The sequence below is a fragment of the Argiope bruennichi genome, chromosome 7 (genome assembly GCF_947563725.1).
Source record: "Argiope bruennichi chromosome 7, qqArgBrue1.1, whole genome shotgun sequence".
In the NCBI taxonomy this organism is placed as follows: domain Eukaryota; kingdom Metazoa; phylum Arthropoda; class Arachnida; order Araneae; family Araneidae; genus Argiope; species Argiope bruennichi.
In genome coordinates, this window is record NC_079157.1 from 124,224,428 (window position 1) to 124,249,098 (window position 24,671).

General features: G+C 26.4%; 2 protein-coding genes across 2 annotated transcripts; one reads left to right on the plus strand and one right to left on the minus strand.

Moving 5' to 3' along the window:
• The first annotated feature begins 223 nt into the window (after positions 1–223).
• Positions 224–7,185, plus strand: LOC129975967 (cytochrome c oxidase assembly protein COX11, mitochondrial-like). Its single transcript, XM_056089276.1, has 6 exons — positions 224–353; positions 730–1,106; positions 3,155–3,310; positions 4,856–4,981; positions 6,385–6,426; positions 7,000–7,185. The coding sequence occupies exons 2-6, from the start codon at positions 780–782 to the stop codon at positions 7,138–7,140; spliced, it is 792 nt and encodes a 263-aa protein (XP_055945251.1). The 5' UTR covers positions 224–353; positions 730–779; the 3' UTR covers positions 7,141–7,185.
• LOC129975966 (coiled-coil domain-containing protein 137-like) lies at positions 7,186–23,811 on the minus strand. Its single transcript, XM_056089274.1, has 6 exons — positions 23,569–23,811; positions 13,207–13,364; positions 12,373–12,637; positions 9,359–9,438; positions 9,164–9,243; positions 7,186–7,370 (listed from the first exon to the last, which is right to left on the minus strand). The coding sequence occupies exons 1-6, from the start codon at positions 23,658–23,660 to the stop codon at positions 7,188–7,190; spliced, it is 858 nt and encodes a 285-aa protein (XP_055945249.1). The 5' UTR covers positions 23,661–23,811; the 3' UTR covers positions 7,186–7,187.
• Between the last annotated feature and the right edge of the window lie 860 nt (positions 23,812–24,671).

Sequence of the window (24,671 nt, forward strand, 5' to 3'; positions counted from 1 at the left end):
TTAAATTCATTTCAAAATCAAAACAGTAACTGTCTGCTGAAAGAGGCTCAAAAGACTGTTGCCAATATGTTTGGAAATACAAAATGTTCTAATATTTCAGCATGATGTTTCATCATCAGGGATATATATAGAGATCAGAATATTGGTGATTTTGATGTTTTTAAATTAGATTTAGAAGCTTGAAAACAACAACAAAAAATATATTCTTATTTTAGTCAATCGAATATTCCCTTAGTTAATATCAAAATTTTTTTTTCATTGGTTAATTATATCTATTTGAGCGCCAATAAAATGTCATAGCTACTCCTGTTTCTAACGTGTTGAAATTGTAAATAAACAATCAAGAATTGTGTGTATGTACTAGTTTGAAATTTATTTGACTTTTTCTTTTGCTCACCAAAAAAATTTAGTGAAATAATATGCTCTATCGTATTTGTTGTATTTTTTTATTCTCTAGATTTCCGTATTAAATGACTATTTACGTAATATATGATCTTTTAAACTTGAGAGTATGTTACATAACCTAATTCTAAATTTGCCATCGTAAATTTCAATTCATTCTATGTGTAGTGTGATTACCAAGTTTAAGTATATTCATACTCTTGAGAGATATTAGTTTTTAAAAAATGAATTAGTTTTACATTAAGCAAAAAAAAAAAAAAAAAAAAAAAAAAAAAGAGAGAAAATTTAAATCTGCCTGCGGTTTTAATTTATTCTTTCTTTTTACAGGAAATTTGTGATTAATTTACTGCAGCTTCTGCCCACATATATTTGTAATCATGTATAGAATATTTTGTAGTGTGAGAAAACCCATGTTTCCTTTAAGAAGTGGTTTTGCTTCAATCATTTTAAAAGATTATGCATGCTCAAAATATAGCACAGCTCAAAAGGATTCTTCCAGAAAGCTATTTAAACTATTATCTGGGAGAAAGAATACAGATTCTGAAAAATTTAAAGGAATATTTACTCAACGATGTTATTTTCATCCTCCAAATACTGATCAAAATGTAAGGAATAGAAATACTTTATACTACTTGACAGCCTTGGTAATAATGGTTGCTGGAAGCACATATTTATCAGTTTTACTTTACAGATTATACTGCCAAGTAAGTATTAAATGTATATTTTTGTAATAAATTATTTCTTATTAAATATATACGTTTTAAGATTGTTTTATTACATTTAATATATCATATTTTCAGTTGATACTTATACATAAATTGCACATTTGTAATTATTTGCCAACTGGCTCATTCATAAATAATTTTTGCTGATAGTATGTTATTACTATCAAAAAGTATATATTTGAATCATTTATGTGCAAAATAGATTGGAAGCTTGCATCCAATCCAATCAAATAAACTATGTTGAAATTTTATCCTACTAAATCACACACACACAAATCAGTTTTATTTTGAAATTTATTTTATGTACACCCATACTCTTTATTATAATATTTTATAGGAAACATTATGCTTTCCTTCATTATTCTTCTTATATTAATCCTTGATAATATTTAAAGTCAACATAGTACTAAAAATTATGCTTTATTTGTTCCTGTATTTTTAAATATATGATATTTTATTAGTTATTTTATAGTTTTTGCCCCAATTTATTGCATTATTATTTTTTTTACTTTAATGGAAAATAAAACAGTCTATTAAATTGATTTTAATTTCTAATTATTAATTCTTATTATTGCAGAAACTTTTTAGATTGAGGGTTTTCATAAATATCAGAAAAGTATTTTTCTCCTTTTTTAACTCATTGGAAAATAAGATATATAATTCCTACTCATCATCCATGGAGTAATGCAATAGAATCTGAAAGTAAAACGTCATTAAATTATCAGTATATCCAATAGATTTAGCTCAGAGGAAAGAGCAGCAGGGGATCTCAATTAGTTTCTGGTATAAGATTTGTGTCCATTTTCTATACAAAGGGAGGAAAGTGTTCTGATTTAGCACCTGTAAGACTTCTTAGAGGAAACATTAAAAATGATGTTACTATGTCTAAGTGATATTGAAAATAAGTGATGAGAAAGGAAACATTATATTCATTTTTAAACTTTTTGTTCAAATTTATTATTGCAAACTGTGGCTAAGTGTTTGCAGTTTGCTAAGGAAAATTGAGCAACCTATAATTTGTTGACTCGTAGCATGCTATTTGTAATGTAATAAATTTCAGAAATATTGAAATGTTTTTAATGCTTTGCAAATAAAAAAAAGTAAAATTTTTCAATTTAGAATAATTTTGTTTGTATAATTATGTCTACATAAAATTGAATATCATATAAATATTGAATCATTATTATATATCACATATTAAATCTCTTTTGGGGTCTTTCTTTTGTAATACTATTTATATGATTGATATGCAGTCCAAATATTAGTTGCATTTGTTAAATGCTGGCTTTTACTGCTTCATGTGAATATATATCTATTTAATCCTGAGAAAATCATTGATTTTCAACACTACAAATGTTGTACCGATATATACTTTTTTTTTCTTTTAATGTTACGTACTTTTGTACTGTCATTGCATAATTAATATTTCTGGCATATAATGACATAATTACTTGATCTGTTCATTATTGTGTTGAATATATTTATAGCTAATACTGCAATAAGTGTCTTATGGATTAATAAAAGATATCTTTGATTTTGTCTTTAAATGAATTTTATATGGCAAAAATAATTTACTATTTCTTTATTGAAATCATCATTTAAAGAAGATGTTTGAGATTTCATAATCTAACCATTAATAATATTATCTATAATTCACGCATCAGTATTAAAGGTGGAAACAGATTTTGAAACTTTGAGAATGATGCAATCATTTCATATGTTTCATATCCCTCCTCTCCCCCCCCCAGATTTTTAAGCACTTTTCTTATTTACTCTAGTTTTCACTTCATTTGTTATAGTTTTACTTTTACTTAAATATTATTTTTTTGCTATATATGTATGAAGTATGTGAAGACTTTTAAAGTCTCTGTTGTTTTAAAATTTATTTCAACTCCTGTATTAAAATTATTTTAAAAGTTAGAATTTCTGTTTCTATAAAACATTAAATTTGCCATATTTCATATTAATGCTGTACTATTTCAATTATTCCTCTATATAATTTTTTATGATTTGCTCTTTTTTTAAAGACTACTGGCAAAGGTGGTCAAGCTGTTTTAGAAGAAGCTGGTGAAAAAATTGCAAGCATGCAGAGTATCAAGAACCGCCTTATAACGGTGAATTTTAATGCTGATGTGAATTCTACAATGAGATGGAATTTCAAACCTCAGCAGCCATATATTAGAGTAAGTTAATATACAATATCCAATTTATGATATATCTAAAACAAGCAAATATGCAGTAAAATTTATCTATATATTTCTTTGTAGTTTAAAAAAGTAATTCTAGAAAGCAGATTTTGTTATTTCTAACCATATCTAAGTATTGTGGAATAAACATCCTGCTATTAGATATAAATAATTTTAAGATTCCATTTATTGAGTTGTTCTTATTTTCAATTATATAATATATGCTTAATGTGAATGTTTGATATATTTTATGAAGAACAAATTTATTGATATTTTTTAAACATCTCTTCATCCTTTGAAATGCAATAATTTATTCAGTAGTGATCTAAGTAGGAAAATGTTGCTGAAAAATAAGAATGACACCATATCAAATGTTATTTTTTCCTCCCTTCAAAAATTAAAGGAAAAAAAAATCTGTTAAGTGTTATCTAAATTGAAATTGATTGTTTTGGTTTAAATTTAGAAACAGAATAATAATTAAAAAAAAAAATCCTGAGATGAAAAGGAATTGAGTTTAAAAAAGATTATGAAGATGTTTGCAAATCTAAAAGTGTATATTTGATGGTGAATGTTTTCATTGAAACTGAATCCTCTTATAATGCAACATATATATATATATTGAGGTTAAAGATACAAAAGTGGATATCATTCAAAATATTCCAATATTTCACTACTGTAAATATTATTTTAATATTGACTTCCATAGTGGTTATTTACAAAGCAGGAATGGAGTGGTATAAATCTTTTTTATTGATATGGATGCATACAACAAGCAGTGAATCTTTCCTAAGATTCACTGCTAAATGTCTTCTCCAAAATTCTAATGATCAAATATACTACAAGCAATGGCATATTAAAGCACTTTCCAGATTACTTCTGCTTCCTATTTCTTAGATAAAAATAGTTTTTTGTTAATTTTTGGAAGGGCTGCTTTAACTATTTTGAATGACCCATTTCCTCTTGAATGATTGTTATATCTCTTTTATCTTTCGGGAAAAGCTCTGAAATCATCTTGTTTTATCAATTTTTAAGATATTTCTCAATATTCCTTTGATATTCTATTAATTATTGATCATGATCCCCCTTTGTTGTTACTATCAACTGATACCCAAAGAGCCATTTGGAGGAGGAAGATACATAAGCGGCCATCTATTACTTCAGAAATAATATAGACTTTTCAAATGTAACTAATATTTTATCTGAATGTTTTTAGAATGATATAAAAAAAATTTCTAAAATGAAAAATCATTATTTGCAGCTTTATAATCACTATCTTTTGATATCTAGTATAATATAGAAGGGATTATTAATTATTATTAGAATAATATACAGAAGTTTTTGTATTTTGATTATATGTTTCCAGAATATAAAAAAAAAAAAAAATACAAAATTATTAATTTGTGTAGATTTGTACTCATTTGTTTTGATTATCTTATTAGCAGTTTTACAGCTTATTAAGCTATTGTTTAGATGTTTTAATAATTTACTTCATAATTAGTAATTTAAATAAATTTAGATATTAAATATAAAATAAATTTATAGGTCTCTCCTGGAGAAACTGCATTAGCCTTTTATACTGCTAGAAATCCAACAAGTGTACCAGTTACTGGTGTTGCTACATATAATGTATTGCCTTTTGAGGCTGGAAGATATTTTAATAAAATACAGGTAGGAAGAATTTATATTTTAATTAGGTGATCAACATTGTGTTAAAATGGCGTAGTCAGATTTGATGGATATGTTTGAAAAAGAACTGGGCATTTCACATTTAACATCCTTTACTTCTTGATATTTTCACCTAAACCAAATTTATAGTTTCTTCATTTAGATATAGCCTTTAAGTTTTATGTATATGTACTGCTAAAGTGCAAAAATCAGTTAATCTGTACATTAACCAAGGTGATCCATTAAAGTGCTGAAAATTGTTTTATTTCTCAGATAATTTACATAATTTGCACATTATTAACTACATTCTTGTTATACTAGAAATAAGATATTTGCTGGAACTACAGCAACGTTTCTGTATGCTTAAATTAAATAGTGTTTATTAATTTTTTGATATCTAAAGAATCAAGTTAATACAATCGAGCAATGACAAATTAGTTGATAGAATCAATCAATATTAAAATTATTATAAAGAATTAAACAGTTTAACATATTATTACAATTAAGGAAATGAATTTACAAAACATATAAAATTATGCTTACTTATTAGAGCAATCGAATGAAACACTGAATTATATAGCAAACAGTTGTATAACAATTGCGACAAACATTTTGTGTTTCATTTACATTTGCAGTCACCTTTTTTGAAACCCTGCCCAGTACCAAGGAACTGTTTTATTGCCTTTCAATATAAAGATATTTCTGTAGCATGGACATCTTTTTTCTTTAAAAATCTCTCTTTGCAAACACTGAATTCGGATATCATACACAATTATTTTAAAATACCCGTTTTAGTAGCAAGTTTATAAAATCCATCCTTACCAACATTGCATAGTGGAACTAGTTAATGATAGCCCATACATTTTTTTAAAAAAAAACTATATCAGCTATCAAAAAGCTAAAAAATTACATTTTTTATGAAGTAGCAGTAAGATGCATTTTAAAATGAGAAATTATCTCATTCTTGATTTGATATCTTGGGATGATGATATACATTATGAGACATGTATGAATAGTTGTGGTGAAAGCATGCAGGCTCTTGCTTTCCTGATAGGTAAAATAATGGTGCGAGAACATTTCTTTCATTTTAATGATTTGATGAATCTCATTCAGAGGATTGTAAGGTGAATGATAATTGCAACTTGATTACTCATATAGGATATTAAAGAACTTGTTAATAGTTGCTTTCCTCTCAAAGGATATTATTCTAATATAAGTAATAAAAAAAGTTCTACAGTAACGTGTATTCATAACTGTAAGTAAGAAGAAGAAATTAATATCAATGTTAAGTAACAAGTAGTAGAAATCTTATTATACCCAAAATCAGTTAATTGTCGAAATGCATTTCTTGATTTGTTTTATTTTAAAATGTGACTTTCAATATATATATATATATATTTTTTCAGTGCTTTTGTTTTGAAGAGCAACAACTCAATCCTGATGAAGAAGTAAGTTCTTAACAATTTAATATTATCATATTTTAATTTTAGAAAATTATTAGTGTATAAGCAAGTACATGTATTATACTTCTTATATTGTGTATTTTTTAATAGAATTCAATCTCATTAGTTTAAAAAAAATATTTGAAAAATTAATATATTTTTTAAATTTTACATTAATTTATATAATAAATTGAGTAACATAGTAATTTTGAACATCTGGAAAAGGACAAATTTATAAAGCTATGCTAAGCTATAAAATATTGATGATATATCTATTCAATAAATTGGAATTCAGTTTAATAAAAGTTGGAAGGTATACACTTTGCAAACTGAATTTAACTAAAAAATGAACATATTGTACTTGCATATGCGCAATTTTCCTTCCCTTCTTTACTTGATTAGGTCCATGTATATAATAATTAAAATGAATTACTGATAAATTTATTTTAAAATTAAAATAGTATTTAAAAGTATCCCTTGTGTATATTCTGATCATATCTGCTTTACTCAAACAGATGAATGACAATGTTTCATCTATTTAATTTTCTTGATAAGTGATTATAGTTTTGATTTTTACAGGTTGATATGCCAGTTTTCTTCTATTTAGATCCAGAATATGCTGAAGATCCACGCCTGGAGAATGTAAATGATATAGTTTTGTCATACACTTTTTTTGAGGCCAAAGAGGGTATACAGTTACCTAGGCCTTCATTTGTATAGACATGCACAGTTTTAATTTATTAAAATCATATGAAATACAAGTAATCCTATGGTGCTTTTTTATTTTTCATCATTCTGTACAGCTGAACAACTCTTAATCGTTCATTTTCTAACTCCTTTTTATCTGGGAGCATATGTTTGAATTTAGTTGACAGCAGTCTGACCTGTCTCTTACTTATTTCTTGATTAGATGGCAACATATTCTTCAGGTGTAATTGTCTTCTGCCTGCCTGTAATAGAATAAATAATTAAATTAGATCTAGAATTAGAAATAAATTTTCGCATTAACATGAATATCCAGACAAAAGAAATATCAATTAGAAGTTTTATGTTCATTAATTGATTTAAGAATTTGTTCAATTTAATGCTGTTAGTATAAGTTTTTGATGCACCATAAGAAAATAATTATTTTAAAGAATATAAAAATGACAAATTATGTAAATTGTTGTCAGATTTTTTTTCTTCATTTCTTAAAAGAAAATTGCCTTAGTAAAATAAAATTTCTTGAACTGACTGTTAATTTTGCATATTTAGAATACCTTGTCTTCTTAAAATATAATCAAATGAAGGAAAATAACTAAATAATAATCTAATATATTGTCAGAAATTATTATACTGACAATCCAAAGCTATGACAATGGCTTCAACCTGAACAGTATTGAAAGTAACATTCAAAAGCAATTTGAATCTATAGCATTTTATTTACTTTGATCATAAGATTAAAGGAAGAAAAAACAATGTTACAATCCATTATATAGTCCAACTAAGAGATTATGTAATTTTTTAAAAGTAACTAAATTAAATAATTTACTTCTTTGTAAAAAAAGATGGGAAATGTTTTTTAATATTAACTCATATTGTCAATTTTAGCATTTTATTTAATTACTAAAAAAATTTTTTCAACTTTTTCTTTGGAGGGAAATAAGGTAAACAAATGAAGGCTTTCTGAAGAAACTAAGTAAAGATTATATACTCTTTACTAGGTTTAGACTCTTCAAGTATATTTTTGTAAATATATTATATAATGTAATAATGATCTCAACTGCTTGTTTTCATCATAAATATCTGCTTTATTGTTGCTTATCATGAAAGTTATATATTAATTTTTATAACAATTTTTTTACATTCTTCCACAAATGCTTTAAAAAATTCAATATAAATGAAAATAAATTTTATTTTAATTAAAGTTTCTTTAATTTTATTTTATTAACTTTTTATGAAGGGATAGAAGGTTTATAATTACTCGACATAACAATGTATAGAAGAACTAAAACAGAGAATTGTTTAAGGTGTGGAAAAATTCTTAGACAGCCCTGCATCCATTACTTATGTGATCTTTAAAAAAAACGATCAGTGAATCTTTTAGGGTTTGTACGGATCTTATTTAAAAAGAACTTGATAGTACACAATTAAAAGATTAGGCTTAAAAGTAACAGATCCGATGTTAATATGGTCAAATTTAATGCATATAATCTATATTGATATGTATAAAATAATGTTGATTAATAAAAATTCAAATATAAGAACTGGTCTTAAATGTAGGGACACATAGTCCAACCTTCCCAATAAGATACTCACTATTTTTTAATTTTGCAATTCCACTCCTTAATATTTCAATATTTGACAGAATGCCACTGAAAGTCATTCCTGAATTACCAGCAATATGCATCTTAATAACAAATTGGCAAATATAAGTAAAATTTATTCAAAAAATACTACTTGTTCACTCAGAAGAATTTTTAGATAATATTCATCATTACAGTGTATCGATAAAATTCAAGTAATTTATTATAAATTGCTTTTATGATTACTAATAAGATCAGTATCATTAGATTTCATAAATTATATGAAATACAGTATATATATATATATATATATATATATATATATATATATATATATATATGATAAACATTGTTTGACTCCTTTCTTTTGTATTAACAAATCATCATTGTCTGAAGATTAATTCAAATAACTGAAGATTAATTCAAATAAATTCCTCAAAAAATACTAGAATTCTTACCTTATCAAACTCAGGAGCTTTTCTTAATTTTGCTGTTAAAACTGGAGGTGCACTTGCCACCTGACCAAATGGTACCACTTCTGCAAGTCAAAAATCAACAATTAGAAGCAGATAAACTTTAAAATTAATTTAAAATAAAATATATATATATTCCTTAATATTATATATAGAGATCAATCTTAAAAAAATTGGTACCTTTCTTCAATTCAAATTCTGGATCATCCTTTTTTAATTTTTTTTTCTCCTCTTTTCTTTCATTATGTTTTTTCCTTTTCCTGAAACATAGGATAATTTCTTTTTAATAATTTTTTTAAATATTTACTAACTTAAAACAACTTAATGAAATTCAAATGAATAAATACTAGTATCAATGAGTATACAGAAAATGCATACTTTAACTACAAATTAATTGTGTTGCTACCCAAACTTTCTTTTTTATGTAACATGTCTGTTCTATGTTTTAATATTTTCATTTAAAACTAAAACAATGATAATAATTCAAAAACAAAACTGCATCTAGTAGTAAAATTTTTTTGAATAATATTCATTTCTAGGGAAAGGTTCAAAATAAAATTCTTTATAATTGAAAAGAAATAGATTAAGTTGTTGTTTTGCAGGGTGTATTTGCACAATGCTTTCTATTGTTAAATATAAAACATCTAAAAAAAATCTGCCTTTTAACCCATAAAAAAAGGTAAATAAAATTTTCATACTTTAACTTTTAAAACTTACAGAAAAACATGATTAAAAGTTTTATGAAGAAATAAAAACAATTGAACTGATTTAATATATATTAGAAACTATTTCATGAAATTAAAAAGAGACAAATATAGTTAAGATATAAAAGGAAAATAAAAAATATATACATTGTCATATTTTAAAAAAGTATTCTTTTTTTCAAGTCAAAACAAGACAGTATATCACTGACTCAAAATTTAAAAACTCATCTATTAAAAAATCTTATTAAATGAAATACTTAAACATTTTTAAGTTGAAATAAAGCATTTTTGTTTTTAAATCATAACATTGACAGTAATAAAATTATGGCTCAAATATTTAATGAAGTAATAATATTATTTTTAATTTCGTTGCAATAAAAATTATTTTTACAAACTGTGTCAAAAACTAATTAAAAAAATTATTAAATTTTTTAAAAAAATGCAAAGTGCGAAACTGATATCACTGAAAAAATAATTCTTTTTCATATTTAAGATGGTGTAAAAATTTTTTTTGTATGATAATATGCTTAGATGTTGTTGTAAAAACACAGAAAAATTGTTTAATTTTTAATCCAGTTTCTAATAAAAAATTTTCAAAATCCAGTTTTAGTGTACCTTTATTATGCAAGAAGCAACTTCCTACCCCTAACTTCAGTGGCTTAAACTGTGTTTTGCTCTGTTCTTCAGGAAAAACCATTATGCATATATATATATAGAGAGAGAGATTTCAATTGAAAGACAAAGTATTTGCATAAGAGTTACAAGAAAAAAAAAACCTGAACCCTAAAGAATAAATTTCACATTCTTTTTTTAAATTTCTTTTAAATAAATTAAAACAGCAGATCTAAAAAAACTTTTTATAATAAAAATTAAAATTTGGCAAGATTTAACCAAACAAAAATTTTTTTTAATGAAAGGTTATTTAAAAATACGTGAAAAATAAATTGTTATAGACTCATGCAATGATTTACATTTTTATATTGTTGTTGTTGTTTCTTATGGCACTTGCCATGGGCAAGCCCGCTGTTCGAAGACAGCCGATTTAAGCCTGAGGGGGAGCGCCTTTTGTTTCTATAGTAGCGCCATCTAGGGCCAAGAGAACGACTTAGCTACATACACGTCACAACCCTTTTTACGGGGCGGACTTCATTCACTCAACTACAGATCGTAATTTAGACCTGAATCAGAGAACGATCACCCCTGATCCAGTACCCCCAGTGGTATTACTCTCGACATGGAGGACATTGTGACCACGACAGATTTAACGCGCGTCAGCCACCAAGCACGCGGGGAATCTTCGGCCGGCGGGGTTCGAACTCGCAACCTGAGGGAAGCGAATTCGACGCTCTACCAACCAGGCTATCCCGGCCATTTCTATATAATACAGTAAAACCACTGTAGTAAGTCAAAGTATCATTCCAAAATGACATATTAACAAGAACAATTATCGAATATGTTATGTTCAAAGCGGGGAGGGGGTCACTAATAAGAAGTTGGTGTTTTCCACAAATCGGAGCCAATCTGTGTATTCTTCTTTAACAACCCATTAAAAGGTTAAACATATACAATGGAAACAGACATATAGTAATTATTATGTCTGTTAGCCAACAGACATATAGTAATTATTATGTCTATTAGCCAACAGACATATAGTAATTATTATGTCTATTAGCCAACAGACAACAGTTAAACAGACATAATGGAAATAAATTCCTCATTATTTAAAACTCTAAAAATTAGGAATTTAGAACTTTTTTGAATTGGTACATGCTAGATAGTTTGTGCTGTCCCTTTTGGGATAATTATTGCAGTATTTCAATATTTGGAGATGTCTATTGTTATAGCAGGAAGGAATAGTAGGGGAAAAAATCATTATGTGTTATCTTAACAAGTGTTAATACTTTTGGATCTAACTCACACAGTTTTTTTCTCTGAATTCTTCCCTTTCATTATTTTCATTACTCATCAATCTGATATTCCTTTATCAAAACATCCAGTAAACAAAATCTTACGATTATGTGTTTCATTTATCATATTCAATTTCTGAGAAAAAAAAATTGTGTGTGTGTGCATTAAACTTCTAAAGGAAAAGGGATGTATTTGCATATCTTGGGAAAACTAAGCAGTTTTTAGAACCTTCCACCCCTCTAAAAAAAAGCACTTTTAAGATGAAAAAATTATAAAAATAGTTTTTAGATCTAAAAATTTTGAACTCTTTTCATGCTGTTGCACATCCTAAATTAAGGTGAGTTCCTTTCAAAATATAAATAAATTGTGAATAAAAATCGAGATAAAAAATCATGGGACCTAATTTCAACTGTGGTGGCATACATATTTAAAATACAACAAGAAAACGGAACTTCTGCTATAGTAGAACACTGAAGAAACATGCAGTACCATATGCCAATAAAAAAAATAAAAATAATGGACATTAAAAAATACAGAAACAAAATACAGTCACAGTTCATTTCCCTTCCTTCTTTTACTTACTCTTTTTTCTTTTCTGAAAGTTGCTTTGACCCATCTTCAGAGTTTGTTTCAACATACTTTGCATTTCCTTTTTTATCAACATCCACCAACTGGATGTTATATTTTTCTTCAACTTTAGCTTCAGCTAATGCTATGTCTGCCATCCTTTGAATTCTATTGAAAAACTGATTCTCACTTTCAGTCTTCTTTTGTTTTATCACAGCAGGTAACTTCTTCACTTTTCTCTCCATTCCAGGTTCCTCTTTATCGACTATATGATTTTTCACTAAGCAGTAATCATAAAAATAATAAATATACGAACAAAGCACAGAAAAGTATTTTTAGAATGAACATTTTTTTAGTTTGATATTTTCAAATTTTGTATATTAGATGTACAATATTGATAAATAAAGATTAAAAAAAATTTGTTTAGCTTGTAAAATTAAGAAACTTAATGATGCTATACTGTTTCAGATTAAAGGTATTAAACCAAAGAATCGGGGGAGGGGGAGAAAAGTAGCAGGTGTGCTCATTTGATAAAGTTATAGCATTCCTTGCAATTATTTCAAAATTTTTTCTTTATTTCTTTCACATTCACCTATTTTGAACTGAAATTTTAACTGTTTTAAAATATGCACATATTGTTAAATTGTTACATCTTCAAATTACAGTTTGAATGCAGAAATAAATAAATAAAATAAAGCCAAAAAGAAAACTAAATTAAAACCAAACAGAATTATATCTAAACTGGGAATTAAAATAATAATTATTATTATGTACAAATCATGCAATAACATTTATTATTACGTATTAACATAACATATTCAAAAGAATATTTTTCAAGAACAGTCTTACCAATAATAAAATCGTCCTTTTGCACTTTCTTTTTCTTCTTTTTTCTTTTGAATGCATTTTGTTTTGCTTTATTTTTCAAATCAATGAATTCCTCAAATTGTTTAGACATTTCTTGATCATTTGTTTCAATTGTAGGTGGTTCATTGGGTAGAAGCTTTCTTTCAAACAAAAAAAAAAAAAAAAAAAAAATTATATTAATTCCAAAACATTTTAAAGTTTAATTATATAAAAAAAGAGCTCCATTTAGAAAAAGGAATACTGCAAAAGAAAAAATATATATATACATTTTAATACAATCTATTTAAAACCAACAATGTGAAGGTTTTTAATTGCCTGTACAAATAGCTCCCACTCCTGGTACTTCTCTATTACCTTGACAATGGTCAAAAGTACTCAAAGTTGCTAATTTCTAAAACCTTATTATATATTGCTGTAAATGTCTTTCAAACTTTGTGCCATAAGGCTGTTATGTTTGGCCCCCAGGGTACATTTTGACATTTGCCACTCAAACAAGAAAATGGTTCATTGCATTAAGCTTATAATAACTGCAATTGAGTTAACAAATAAAGTGTTCTTTTTTGCATACTGTGGAAGATGCAAAATGCAAATTTTTTGCTAGCAATTATTTTACCTCTATTGTTAAAAAAAAAAAAAAGATATATTTGTTAATATTTTGCAGGGATTTTCTCTAGACTTAGGCTTGACTTTGTTTGGCATCATAGCTACAAAACTTTGCAGACATACTTTAGAGGTTGGAAATGCGCATTTCCAAGACATGTCTCAACATTTTATTAAAGCTTTTATCAATTAAAAATTAAGGAAAATTTTGATACATTTCTATAACACTATCAGAAGAATCCCATAAAGACAATGTTTCATATCTCAAAATTAAAAGAATATTTTTTTTAATAGTATAAATTTATATATAGTTTTTTTATCTCTAATTTTTAACAGTGTTAATTAGTTCTAATAATGTTCTCTTTTGAAACAAAACAAAGGCTGATTCTGACAAAGACAATACCTATTCCGGCAAATTTCACCACCACACCTGGGAAAAAATGATCTTATTCTTTACTTTAAGAATAAAAATGTGTACAACTATTAAATGCACTAGTAAGTTCATTTACATGTTATAATCAGTCCATATATGTAATAAGCTAAATAATTCAATTATTATAATAACAACTAAACAAAGTTGCAATTTTATTTGTTGAGAAAAAATATAAATCAGGTTTTTATAACTATTTAAATTTATTAATATAAATCAAATTTTATCTTTTACCAAATGAATGTCATCTTTTTACCACCTCACAAATGTTACAATTTCTTACTTTCTTTCTTTCTTTTTTTTTTTTTTTTTTTTTTGTATCAATTGTTATAATGATTCACATTTTGGGATTGCATTTTTCTTACTTTAAATAAATATGGATGAATAACAAAGATATATGCTTTGACATTTATTGCATACTTCATTCTGTCATGCACTAAAAAAAAGGAATATTAATAAATTTTAAGGTATAGTTTTCTTTAATACATTTCAAATCTTTTCTTCAGTTTTTTGCACATTTAAAGCTTTCAAATTATCACAATTTAAAAACTTTTATAACTAAATAAAAATTGGGTAACAAAATCAGCACCATAAATACAATATATATGAGCATTATTAAATATAAAAAAAGATAATAATATAACTTTTTTTTAAAAAATTTGGAACAGTTTGACACCCAAAATACTGTACTAATATAAAAATATGTAAAATATGAAATTGTTTTCATTTTTTGGATATGTCTGATAACCAACTGAAAATTGATTGAAATACTATAACAAAAATGTTTTCTACTTAATTTATATAAAGTTTAATAACGAAAGATATCATAATATATTTTTTAAGAAAATCTTTTTTTATTGAAAGGGGAGGAAAAGTAGAAAAAATTGGTTAGTTAGAAGATTGTGCAATTTTTTTTTTGTAAAATAAAGTTTTATGCATTCTTTAGACATAAAATGAGTATTAAAAAATAAAATTTTATTTCAATTTTGAATATCTGGTGGATGCTAGTCATAATTCAAATGCACATAAAATTTGTTAACATCAAAGCTGCACTGTGGCTGAGTGTTATTAAACTGATAAGATGCTGTTATTAATCCATGGTATTTAATGCACTAGATTTTTTTTCAAACACCTTTCTATTTCTCATGTAATGGTTATAAGCTAGGCTAGATGAGAAGTGAAAGGCATTGTTCTTATAATATAAAATATAAATAAATTTATTGTTACTGTGCTAACCTGGCCAAATCATTAGAGTCAATGCCAAGACAAAGTTCACAAAAACTATAACAAATAATGCATGATTTAGTATATCTAAACAATGGAAACATTTTGAAATTCATAAATAAAAATTTTCCATTCAAATTACAAACTATCCTAGCAATTAAACAGAAAAAAAGGCCAATTCCTAAGTGCCCTATAATATGTGGTTATTTTGCTACAACATCTATTTTTCCCCAAATGAAATATAGAATCAGAATAAACAATTGGCTATAGCTTGATTCCAGTTATTTATATGCAAATAAGTTAAGAAAGCATACATATTCTTTAATCCAATGTTTCTCAAATTGAGACAATGAAAAAATTAATTATTAAACAAAAAAAATTAATTAATAAAATGACATTTCTTATATTTAAAGTATTTTCATATTAGTTGTCAGGGGATAATTCCACTTTGTGGCTTTGGTTAATCTGAATTTAAAAAAAAAAAAAAAAATACTTTGAAGTTTGAACAGTATTAAATAAAGTTAGATAAGTTCCAAGACACAAAATTTAAAATATGTCCAGTTATGATGGATGAAATTAAAAGAGTAATATTGGAATAGTACAAAATAAAAAAAAAAAAAAAAAAAAAATCAGAGGAGCTTAGAAATAAGAGCTTAGAGACTGCAAAGCAAAATTCCAAATATTGAAATATTAAGAAATGCTGTTATAATAAATACTTAAAAAAAATATATATTGGAAAAAAAAAACAATTAAATCATTTTCATTCATTTTAATAACAAGTTAAAAATTAAATAATGGCAATTTTAATGTAAAATTACATTGTTTATATTGCTTAAGAAATTTTATTGTTTAAAATTATATATTGTTTAAAAAATTTTCATATAAATCCTATGGCAATTCATGAAATAAAGAAAGATTAATCGATGATCTAAATTTGCAGTAAACACTTTACTTGTTATAGTAGATAATTTTTTTTTTAACAGTCATAATATTCCAAACATTATAACTCATTATTCAAATAAGATACAAGTGATGAATAATAATTTTCAAGTAATGTTTTTTTCCTTCTTATGTTTCATTCCCAGGGGTGTTTGTGGGACCCCAAAAAATCCCCTGAAACTTTTACGGACTTACTACCGGCATTTTGGAGTTTCGAGAAGGGGGGGGGGAGAAATGAAAAATTACAATTATGAAGTATTGAATGACCTAATTATAAAAGTTCAATGAATTACTTTTTTTGCAAAATTAATAACCATAAATTTTCAAACATATAAACTACTACATTTTATGCAAATATTTTAAATTACCTGAATTAATTCTTTTAAAAAAAAATTATCTAATTTCTGCTGCTTTTTTTTTATTTTCTGATGTTTGTGGGCTTGTCTTTCTTTTGTGGTGAACTTCATAATTGCAGGAAGGTTGACTTTTATTTTCCTCATTTACAGTTGAAGAAATTTCCTCGAGAACTGCACATGCAGAGGTAGAAGCAGTTTGCTTTTCTGCTAATGTAGAAGGTTTTTCAGAGACTTTTATAGGTGACTCATCTGAAATACATGTTTTTAAGTCCTCTTGATATGTTTTCCAACTTCTGTTCATATTCAGTAAGAGATCTTTGTGAATTGGATCAGTCATTGGATTTTTTGAGCCATATTTTTCACATGAGGTTTCTTTAGAAGCCATTAAATCATATTTAATAGTCTGCACTGCATCTAGGGAATCAATCTTAAGAGAGGTTCTATAGTCAGTGACAAGTGTATCCATTAAGTTGAATGCACTTTCCACTAATGGGCCATGGAAGCAGCTAAGGCAGGCTTTGACCAATTTAGCCAATGTAGGATACTTATAATCATTTGTGAAATCATCTTTTAAATTAAAAACTTTAGACCAATATTTATCAATTGTACACTTGACTTGATTTCCACTTTCATCAGATGTGTAGAGCATTTCTTTGGTAATATCAATATCACTCTGGTATAACCTTATTTCAGCTTCTACTTTTGACTTTTCATTATCACTAAAAATATGGGACATAAAAGATGATAATTTTTCAAAAGCTAATATTGTACTGGTTTTACCTCTTAGCTCTGGATCTAATGCTGTAAAACTAATTAGATATGAATTTTTAAGGGGTAATTTCTGTTTCATATGCTGAAATTTCTAAATGAAATTCTCTTGCGTACATAAATAAAAAAATATTTCAATAAGCGAAACGAAAAATTTACACGTGCATCAATAAATGAAACGAAAATTTTACACAGCGGAGAAAAAAAAGTTGCGAAGCGATCAATGACAAATAGCTAATACGGCGAAAAATCCCCCTTCTCTACTTATTGGCGCCACGCCAGTAGAGATAAGACCTTTGAACCCAGAGTCACGTTATCGCACATCTGGTCGAACGAAGTCTCCCCCTTTTTTTTCTGCTGCGCCTACTTGCCGAAAAGAATCCAGAAGAGAATGTCCGAGAACCGGGGGAATGAGTCATAACTCGCAATAAGGAAAGAACAAAAAAGAAGTTTTTTTCCCCCTTTTCACGCATTATTACTGCCTTTGGAGAAAGAAAGGAAAAGTTTTCATCACACACACTGACCTTGCGTTTTCTGCTTTAAAAGCAAACAAAATTACCCAGATCAAAATAAATAATTCATTATTATTCCTACTTCCTTTTGAACGACGATCCCCGGAAATTCCGGGGATCGAAGTTCAAAATCCCCGGAATTCCGGGGTTTCCCCGGAGCACAAACACCCCTGCATTCCCTCATCCCCCAATTCACAATTAATTTCCACAAAGATTGTATATGTGCAAGATAATTTTAATTTATCTGCATTTTAGAGATATTTATTTTCTTATCTCTAGATCATAGATTTCACTAATGAATTTAAAGGTTTCTTGTTTCAACACTCTTCAATCAGCACTTGCTTAATGAACATACACGCACTAAATTTATGTTGATTGCTATCACATTATTAAAAAATCACCACACAAGAATAATTTTGGACTCTTTTTCCTTTTATTCTGGCCATCATTGCTTAGCAGCACGCTGCCTTGCTACCGCACACACACTAGCTCACGATACACTGAAGTGTTTTTCCTTTTGCCACAAGAGGGCAGCACAAGTAACATGTCGGAACACTTAAAATAAATGCTGATTTGTGAAAAATTCCTTTTAGAAGCTACATAAGTTCATAATATGTTTCCACACTCTGTTTTTCAAGCTTTTTTTTTTCTCTCACTTTTTTCAAACTACATCTTCAAAAAGCATTACAACAATGTATAAAAACATTTCTACTCTTTCTCTTTCCATATCAGCACGAAGAATAAATAATATTGCCACATTGAAAAGAGGCAGTTGACTCTCCATGAAGAGTCACTGGCACTGATCTCATAATCAAGAGATTGTGAGTTCGAATTCCGCCAGAGACAACGCGATTAACAGTTTGTGTAAATATTTAATTCTTTGATTTTATGTTTCCCTTTATTTCATGTTCCAGAAGATTCTGGACATTTCTTTAATTTACCAGACAAGTGTTCTGGACTTTTACTATCTCCAGAAAAGTATTCTGGAACTTTCCCTGCTAGTATAAAAGTAGAAGATTTGTCAGTCACTGTGTTCTGAGTTCAGAGTTCAGTTAATAAATTGGTTTAGCTCTACCTCTTGTATGCGTCATTGAGTTCAATACTATAGTATCTATGTGACAATATTGTAGAATACCATTATGTCCACTTTTCCTTAAAATTAACAATATTTTATATGAACACACATATATATTTTCACATAATTTTCTTATTACTAAATAGTTATAAAATTATGTGAAGAAGGGGGAGGGGTGGGATCCTCCAAAAGTACAATACTAAAGTACCTTCATTAAATATTTTAAAGATTATATGTCGTGTCTTCTCTAAGAATACGCATTTAAAAAAAAGTTGTTCACAAATACCGATAGTATTAATTAAGAGTATCCAAGACAGATTTGTGTTTTTCTAGAGACAAGTAAATATTTATTTGAAACTACTTCAAAGAAATAGCTGAACTTTCAAAATGATCAGAAATGTTATTTATGATTATTTCAGGAATTCAAACTCTATTATTGAAACAATATTACAATTGTGGTTCTAAAAATTAGATAAATGCATCTAAATAGAAAATAACAATTTATGACAGTAGAGACTGTTATTATATTTATTCAAAAACAATTAATTGTTTTTTATCAACTCTGTCTATTAAAAGCATTTCTTAAAAATCTCTAATAAATATCTTAATAAATATTTAGAGTGTTTTTCTGAATATATATGTTATTCATTTTATATCCTTTTCACTTTTCTATTTCATCTTTTCTCAACATTGTCACAGACTATACGACAAATTTTGCCTTAGTTACATACTTTGATTTTCAATGACTGGAATTTTATTTTCCTTCAATTCAACTAGTAACATTAATCATATAATTGTTTAAAATAGAGTCTTCACTGTTAATAAGACTAATTAGTCTAATTAATATTGTAAGTTGCAAGTTGAATTTAATGAAAATTTATATAACAAAAAATCCCTATTTCCTAACTTTGATTTCAAAATAAAACATAAATGATCAAAATAAAACAAAATAATTAATAAAATTTAACTGTGTTAAATTTAGAACATTACTGCTTGAAGAAATTCATATTTGGCAACTGCACTGTTTTTAATCAAAATTTTATTTAAAAAGAGCAAAGTATCAGAATTGTTCAAATGAAAAATTTTGTAAAAAATATATTTCCAATATTTTTTGACAAATTATGTAAAAGACAAAAATCTGAATTATATTAAAAGCATCAATTTATAGTTGGTAAAAAAATAATGTGTGATATAATATTTATCAAATGAATTTAAAAGTATTTATTTCAATAAATTAAAATTAGAAAAATTCTAAAAAGTATATAATACCAAACAATAGTTAAGATCAAAATCTACTTTATATTTAATGCTGTTACTGTATCAAAGATAGCAAACTTTATTATCTCCTTTAAATTTTTTTTTTTATCATTTTTGTTAATTTTTAGAAAAAAAAAAAAAAACCTACTAAATAATAAAAATGTAATTTTAATCTTGGCTAATAATAATCATTATGAAAAATAAAATTTTATCATGTGCAACATGAATAAAATTTCACAGAAGTATTAATACAAATCTATTGTATTAGTTTGATTATCATTTCAATAATATAGGTGCAAATTATTTTTGATTTTTTTTTGAATAAGGAAATAATGGTGTCATTATTAAATTAATATCATTAAAAAAAGTTTTTTTTTTTTTTTAAAGTATAAATATCAGTTACAGGAGAATATTTTTGGAAGAAATTGTGAGAAAATGTTGAAATTTTATAATTAACTGAAATTTCAATGAACTTTTGGAATAAAATGGTCATTCTTTGGTTTTGCTTAGTTTATAATTAACTGAAAATTTAACTATCATTCAGAATGCAATGATCTTCCTCTTGTTTTTACAAACATGTAAGTCAAATTTTATCAAAGTTAAACAAAAATTGTTGATTTGTATAAGGAACATATACACTCTGCTTTATATCTATGTGTGTGCGTGTAATCTTCATGATTTCAAAACAAATTTTTTCAATCCACATTCATAACTCTATGAATCTGGACTCACCCTAAAACCTCTCATTCTACAGGGCCCTGATTTGGATACTTTTGAGAATTTGGCACAAAATAAGGGTGGTGGGAATTTGCACTGTACTTTATAGGGTGCCGATGTTACATTTTATTATCCTTATATTTTAGAGGATATGTACTGATATTTAGAGGAAATATACTGACTGTTGAATATAGTTAAAATGAACTATGGATGTAATTTTGAAATGAAGCAAAATTTAATGTTTTCAATTTTAATTTAAAAGAAACCAAATTAGTGCATGATTAATAAAATAACATTCTTTTCTATTGTATTTTTTCCTATTATCATGCAGCTTCTTTAAATAAAAATACTTTCTTCTAATTGAAATGTAATATCATATGTGTATATATATATATATATATGATGGAAAAAAAATCTTTTCATTGCTCTAGTAAGAAAATGTAAAAACAAAAAAATTAAGCTTACTTCTTATATTACACATTTAATCCTTTTTTAAAGGAAAAAAAAATTGCATTAAAGTAGCACATTACTAACTATATTTTAATTTTAAAATTTGTCTTAAAGTATAAAACTTCTCTATGAAAAAATAAGTAAATTATGTCAAGCTAAAAAGCATTTAAATTAGAACTGTTTATGAAAAATAAAAATTGTAAACAAGATATTCTGATAAAAAGTAAGAAAAAAGTAAAAAAATATTGATAAATCGAAAATATCTTCAACTGTTTGTACATCATTATTAAAGACATATCAAAACTCAATTCATAGTTTAATTACCAGTTTAATTTAATTTTTTACATTTTAAAGCATTTATATTTCAATGAATTTTCATATAATGAAAGAAGTTCCTTTAAAAATTTGTGAAAAAAATTCATCAGTTGTTGTTGTTTTTTATGGCACTTGCCATGGACAAGCCCGCTGTTCGAAGACAGCCGATTTAAGCCTAAGGGAAAGCGCCTCTTGTTTTTATCGTAGAGCCATCTTGGGCCAAGAGTACGACTTGACTACTCACGCATCACTCATTCGCTTGCACAACCCCTTTTTACAGGAGGGCACATTCACACATCTCGCAGATAGAACAAGAAGAACAACCATGCCCAAAACCGGGACGCCCAAATCACGGGAAAGACGCACTACCCCTATGCCAGGACGCCGGCAAATTTATCAGTGATAATGAATTTAAAATAATTTTATTTTCATCATTAAATGATTTCATACATGATAAATAAACAATGCATTTCTTGAGAAAAAAATTAAAAGGTGATTTGAACCTCTAGTTTGAAATATTGTAGATGATGATGTTTCACGTTTAATTCATCTATCCTATTTTATTTTTTAAAATTTGCTCCTAATTATATATCAGCAATAAGATGCATATATATATATATATATATATATATATATATATATATATATATATATATAAAGTTCTTAAAATCTTTGAAATACAGATGAGTGTAAAGTTAACAACAGGTGTTCTATTGGTGTGAAAAACTGGACAGGCATTTCAACTATAACTTAACAGATGACCCCCCTCTTGTAATTATTCTAAAAGAAAGGACAATTCCATTCTATTTTTGAAGACAAAAAACTTCCCAGAGATTTGAAACACTAGAATTTTTACATCAGCTGGGCTCATAGAGTTAAAATCTAATAGCTGTAACTTTAAATATCATAGATAACTTTCCCAGCCAAGCAACTTCAAGAACTTCATTTAAAGTGCTAATCTAACAATTATTTAGTTTAAATTTCTACATAAAGCAGACTTTCTTTTTTTGCAGGAAAAACCTGTAGGGACCTCTAGGGAATATATATATATATGTATATGTTGTATTTCTTTGCAGATCAATCGATAACAGTGACTACAATTTTACAAAGCAGTCGTATGAATAATTAAGAGTATTATGATGATGAAATTGTAGGCTGTCATTTCAATAATGAAATAACCAAATATAAAAAGAGATTGGAGATGAAGTGAAAGGTAAGAAATTCAAAAAGAATCAATCTTCAAATAAATAAATAAGTAAATAACATCTGAAATAATATGTCTTCATAAGTAATTCAATCAATTTAATAATTAATTAAAAGTAAGTAGGTAGTAAAACACAGTCCATAAAAAAAGATCAAGAAAGCAAAATTTTTGAAATACACATTTAAAACATACTAAAGAAAGTAGGAATTTAAAATCTATCATACTAAAAAAATGTATATCTCTAATTAATAATGTTAAAAATTCAGAAGTCGTAGAACGTATTTATTATTATTTTATCTAAATGTTTCTCTTTTATAAATAAATGAGCACGCATCGAAGTGATCATGAACCAGAACTCTTTCAAAGTGAAATTTTGTTTCACTTCCCATTCGCCAGCTTTGTATTACTAAGAAATCAAAAATACTTAGAACTCTAACCCTAAAAATATACTACATGAATTCCATGTTCCAACATTAAAAAAACGAAAAATCAATTACCTGTTTTTAAGCTGATGAACTGGTCCTCTGTAACAAGGATCTACAAATTTTAATTTTTTATGCTTAGAACTTTTTGGAAGTCGCCGGCCCATCTCTTCGAAATTTGTACAAAATACAAGAAAAAATAAAATAAAACACACACCAAAATTCGAATGAAACAAGAGAAGATTGTTTCCACTGGCTGATGTTACATGTGAAAACAATATTCAACACGTGAAATTATTTGTTTACTACTTTAATGCGTATCAGGGTTGCCAAAATGAGAATGATAAAATGATTCTAAAGTGAAAAAAAAATCCAAAGTTTAAAAAAAAAGCAGACTTTTTGCTAAATTTTACCTAGTTAAATTTTATTATGCTCTTTGAAAGTATATTTTAAAATGGAATTTTGATCAGCAGGATGTGATACCTGTCGAAATATACATTGCTTGATCCATCGGAAATCTATAATAGCAAAGAGGCTAATATGTTTTTGATATATGTATTTTAATCTTGTGTAATTTTACTGATATATCTAATAATATTTTTACTTTAATCCTATGTAATTTTACAGATTATCTTACTGATAAGCTTCTTACTGAAATTTGTAAATTGTTCTAAATTGAAGAGTTTGGAGGGAACAACTAGTTTCACTCGAACCACTGTGGTTCGAACTATGAAGAGATCTATAGAAAAATAGAAATACTGATAGAACAGTGACGGAATTAACCATGCCAATCACTCCGATGTAAACATGGCTGTACTTAGGGTTTTGTATAATTAGTAAAAGTGACGAAATTTATCTCCACAACGCATGTGTAAGGATTGAGAATTTGTATACATTTTTTTTATAAAAACGAGGGAAAAAAAAAGGTTATTTCTTAAATATACGTTTAACAACAACAACAACAAATTTTTTTTGAAGAACCAGATGAAGTCAACAGTAGTTCAAGCAAATAGAGATTGGTATTAATGTCAATTTAATGACGACGTTTCTTTTTTAAAAAAGAATGTCAGAATAAATTGGAATTTCATACCACGGAGAGAAGATTTCGACGATTTAATTTGAGAAAAAATTTTATATTCAGTTTATTCCAATTTATAATCAAAGGATTAATTCAAACA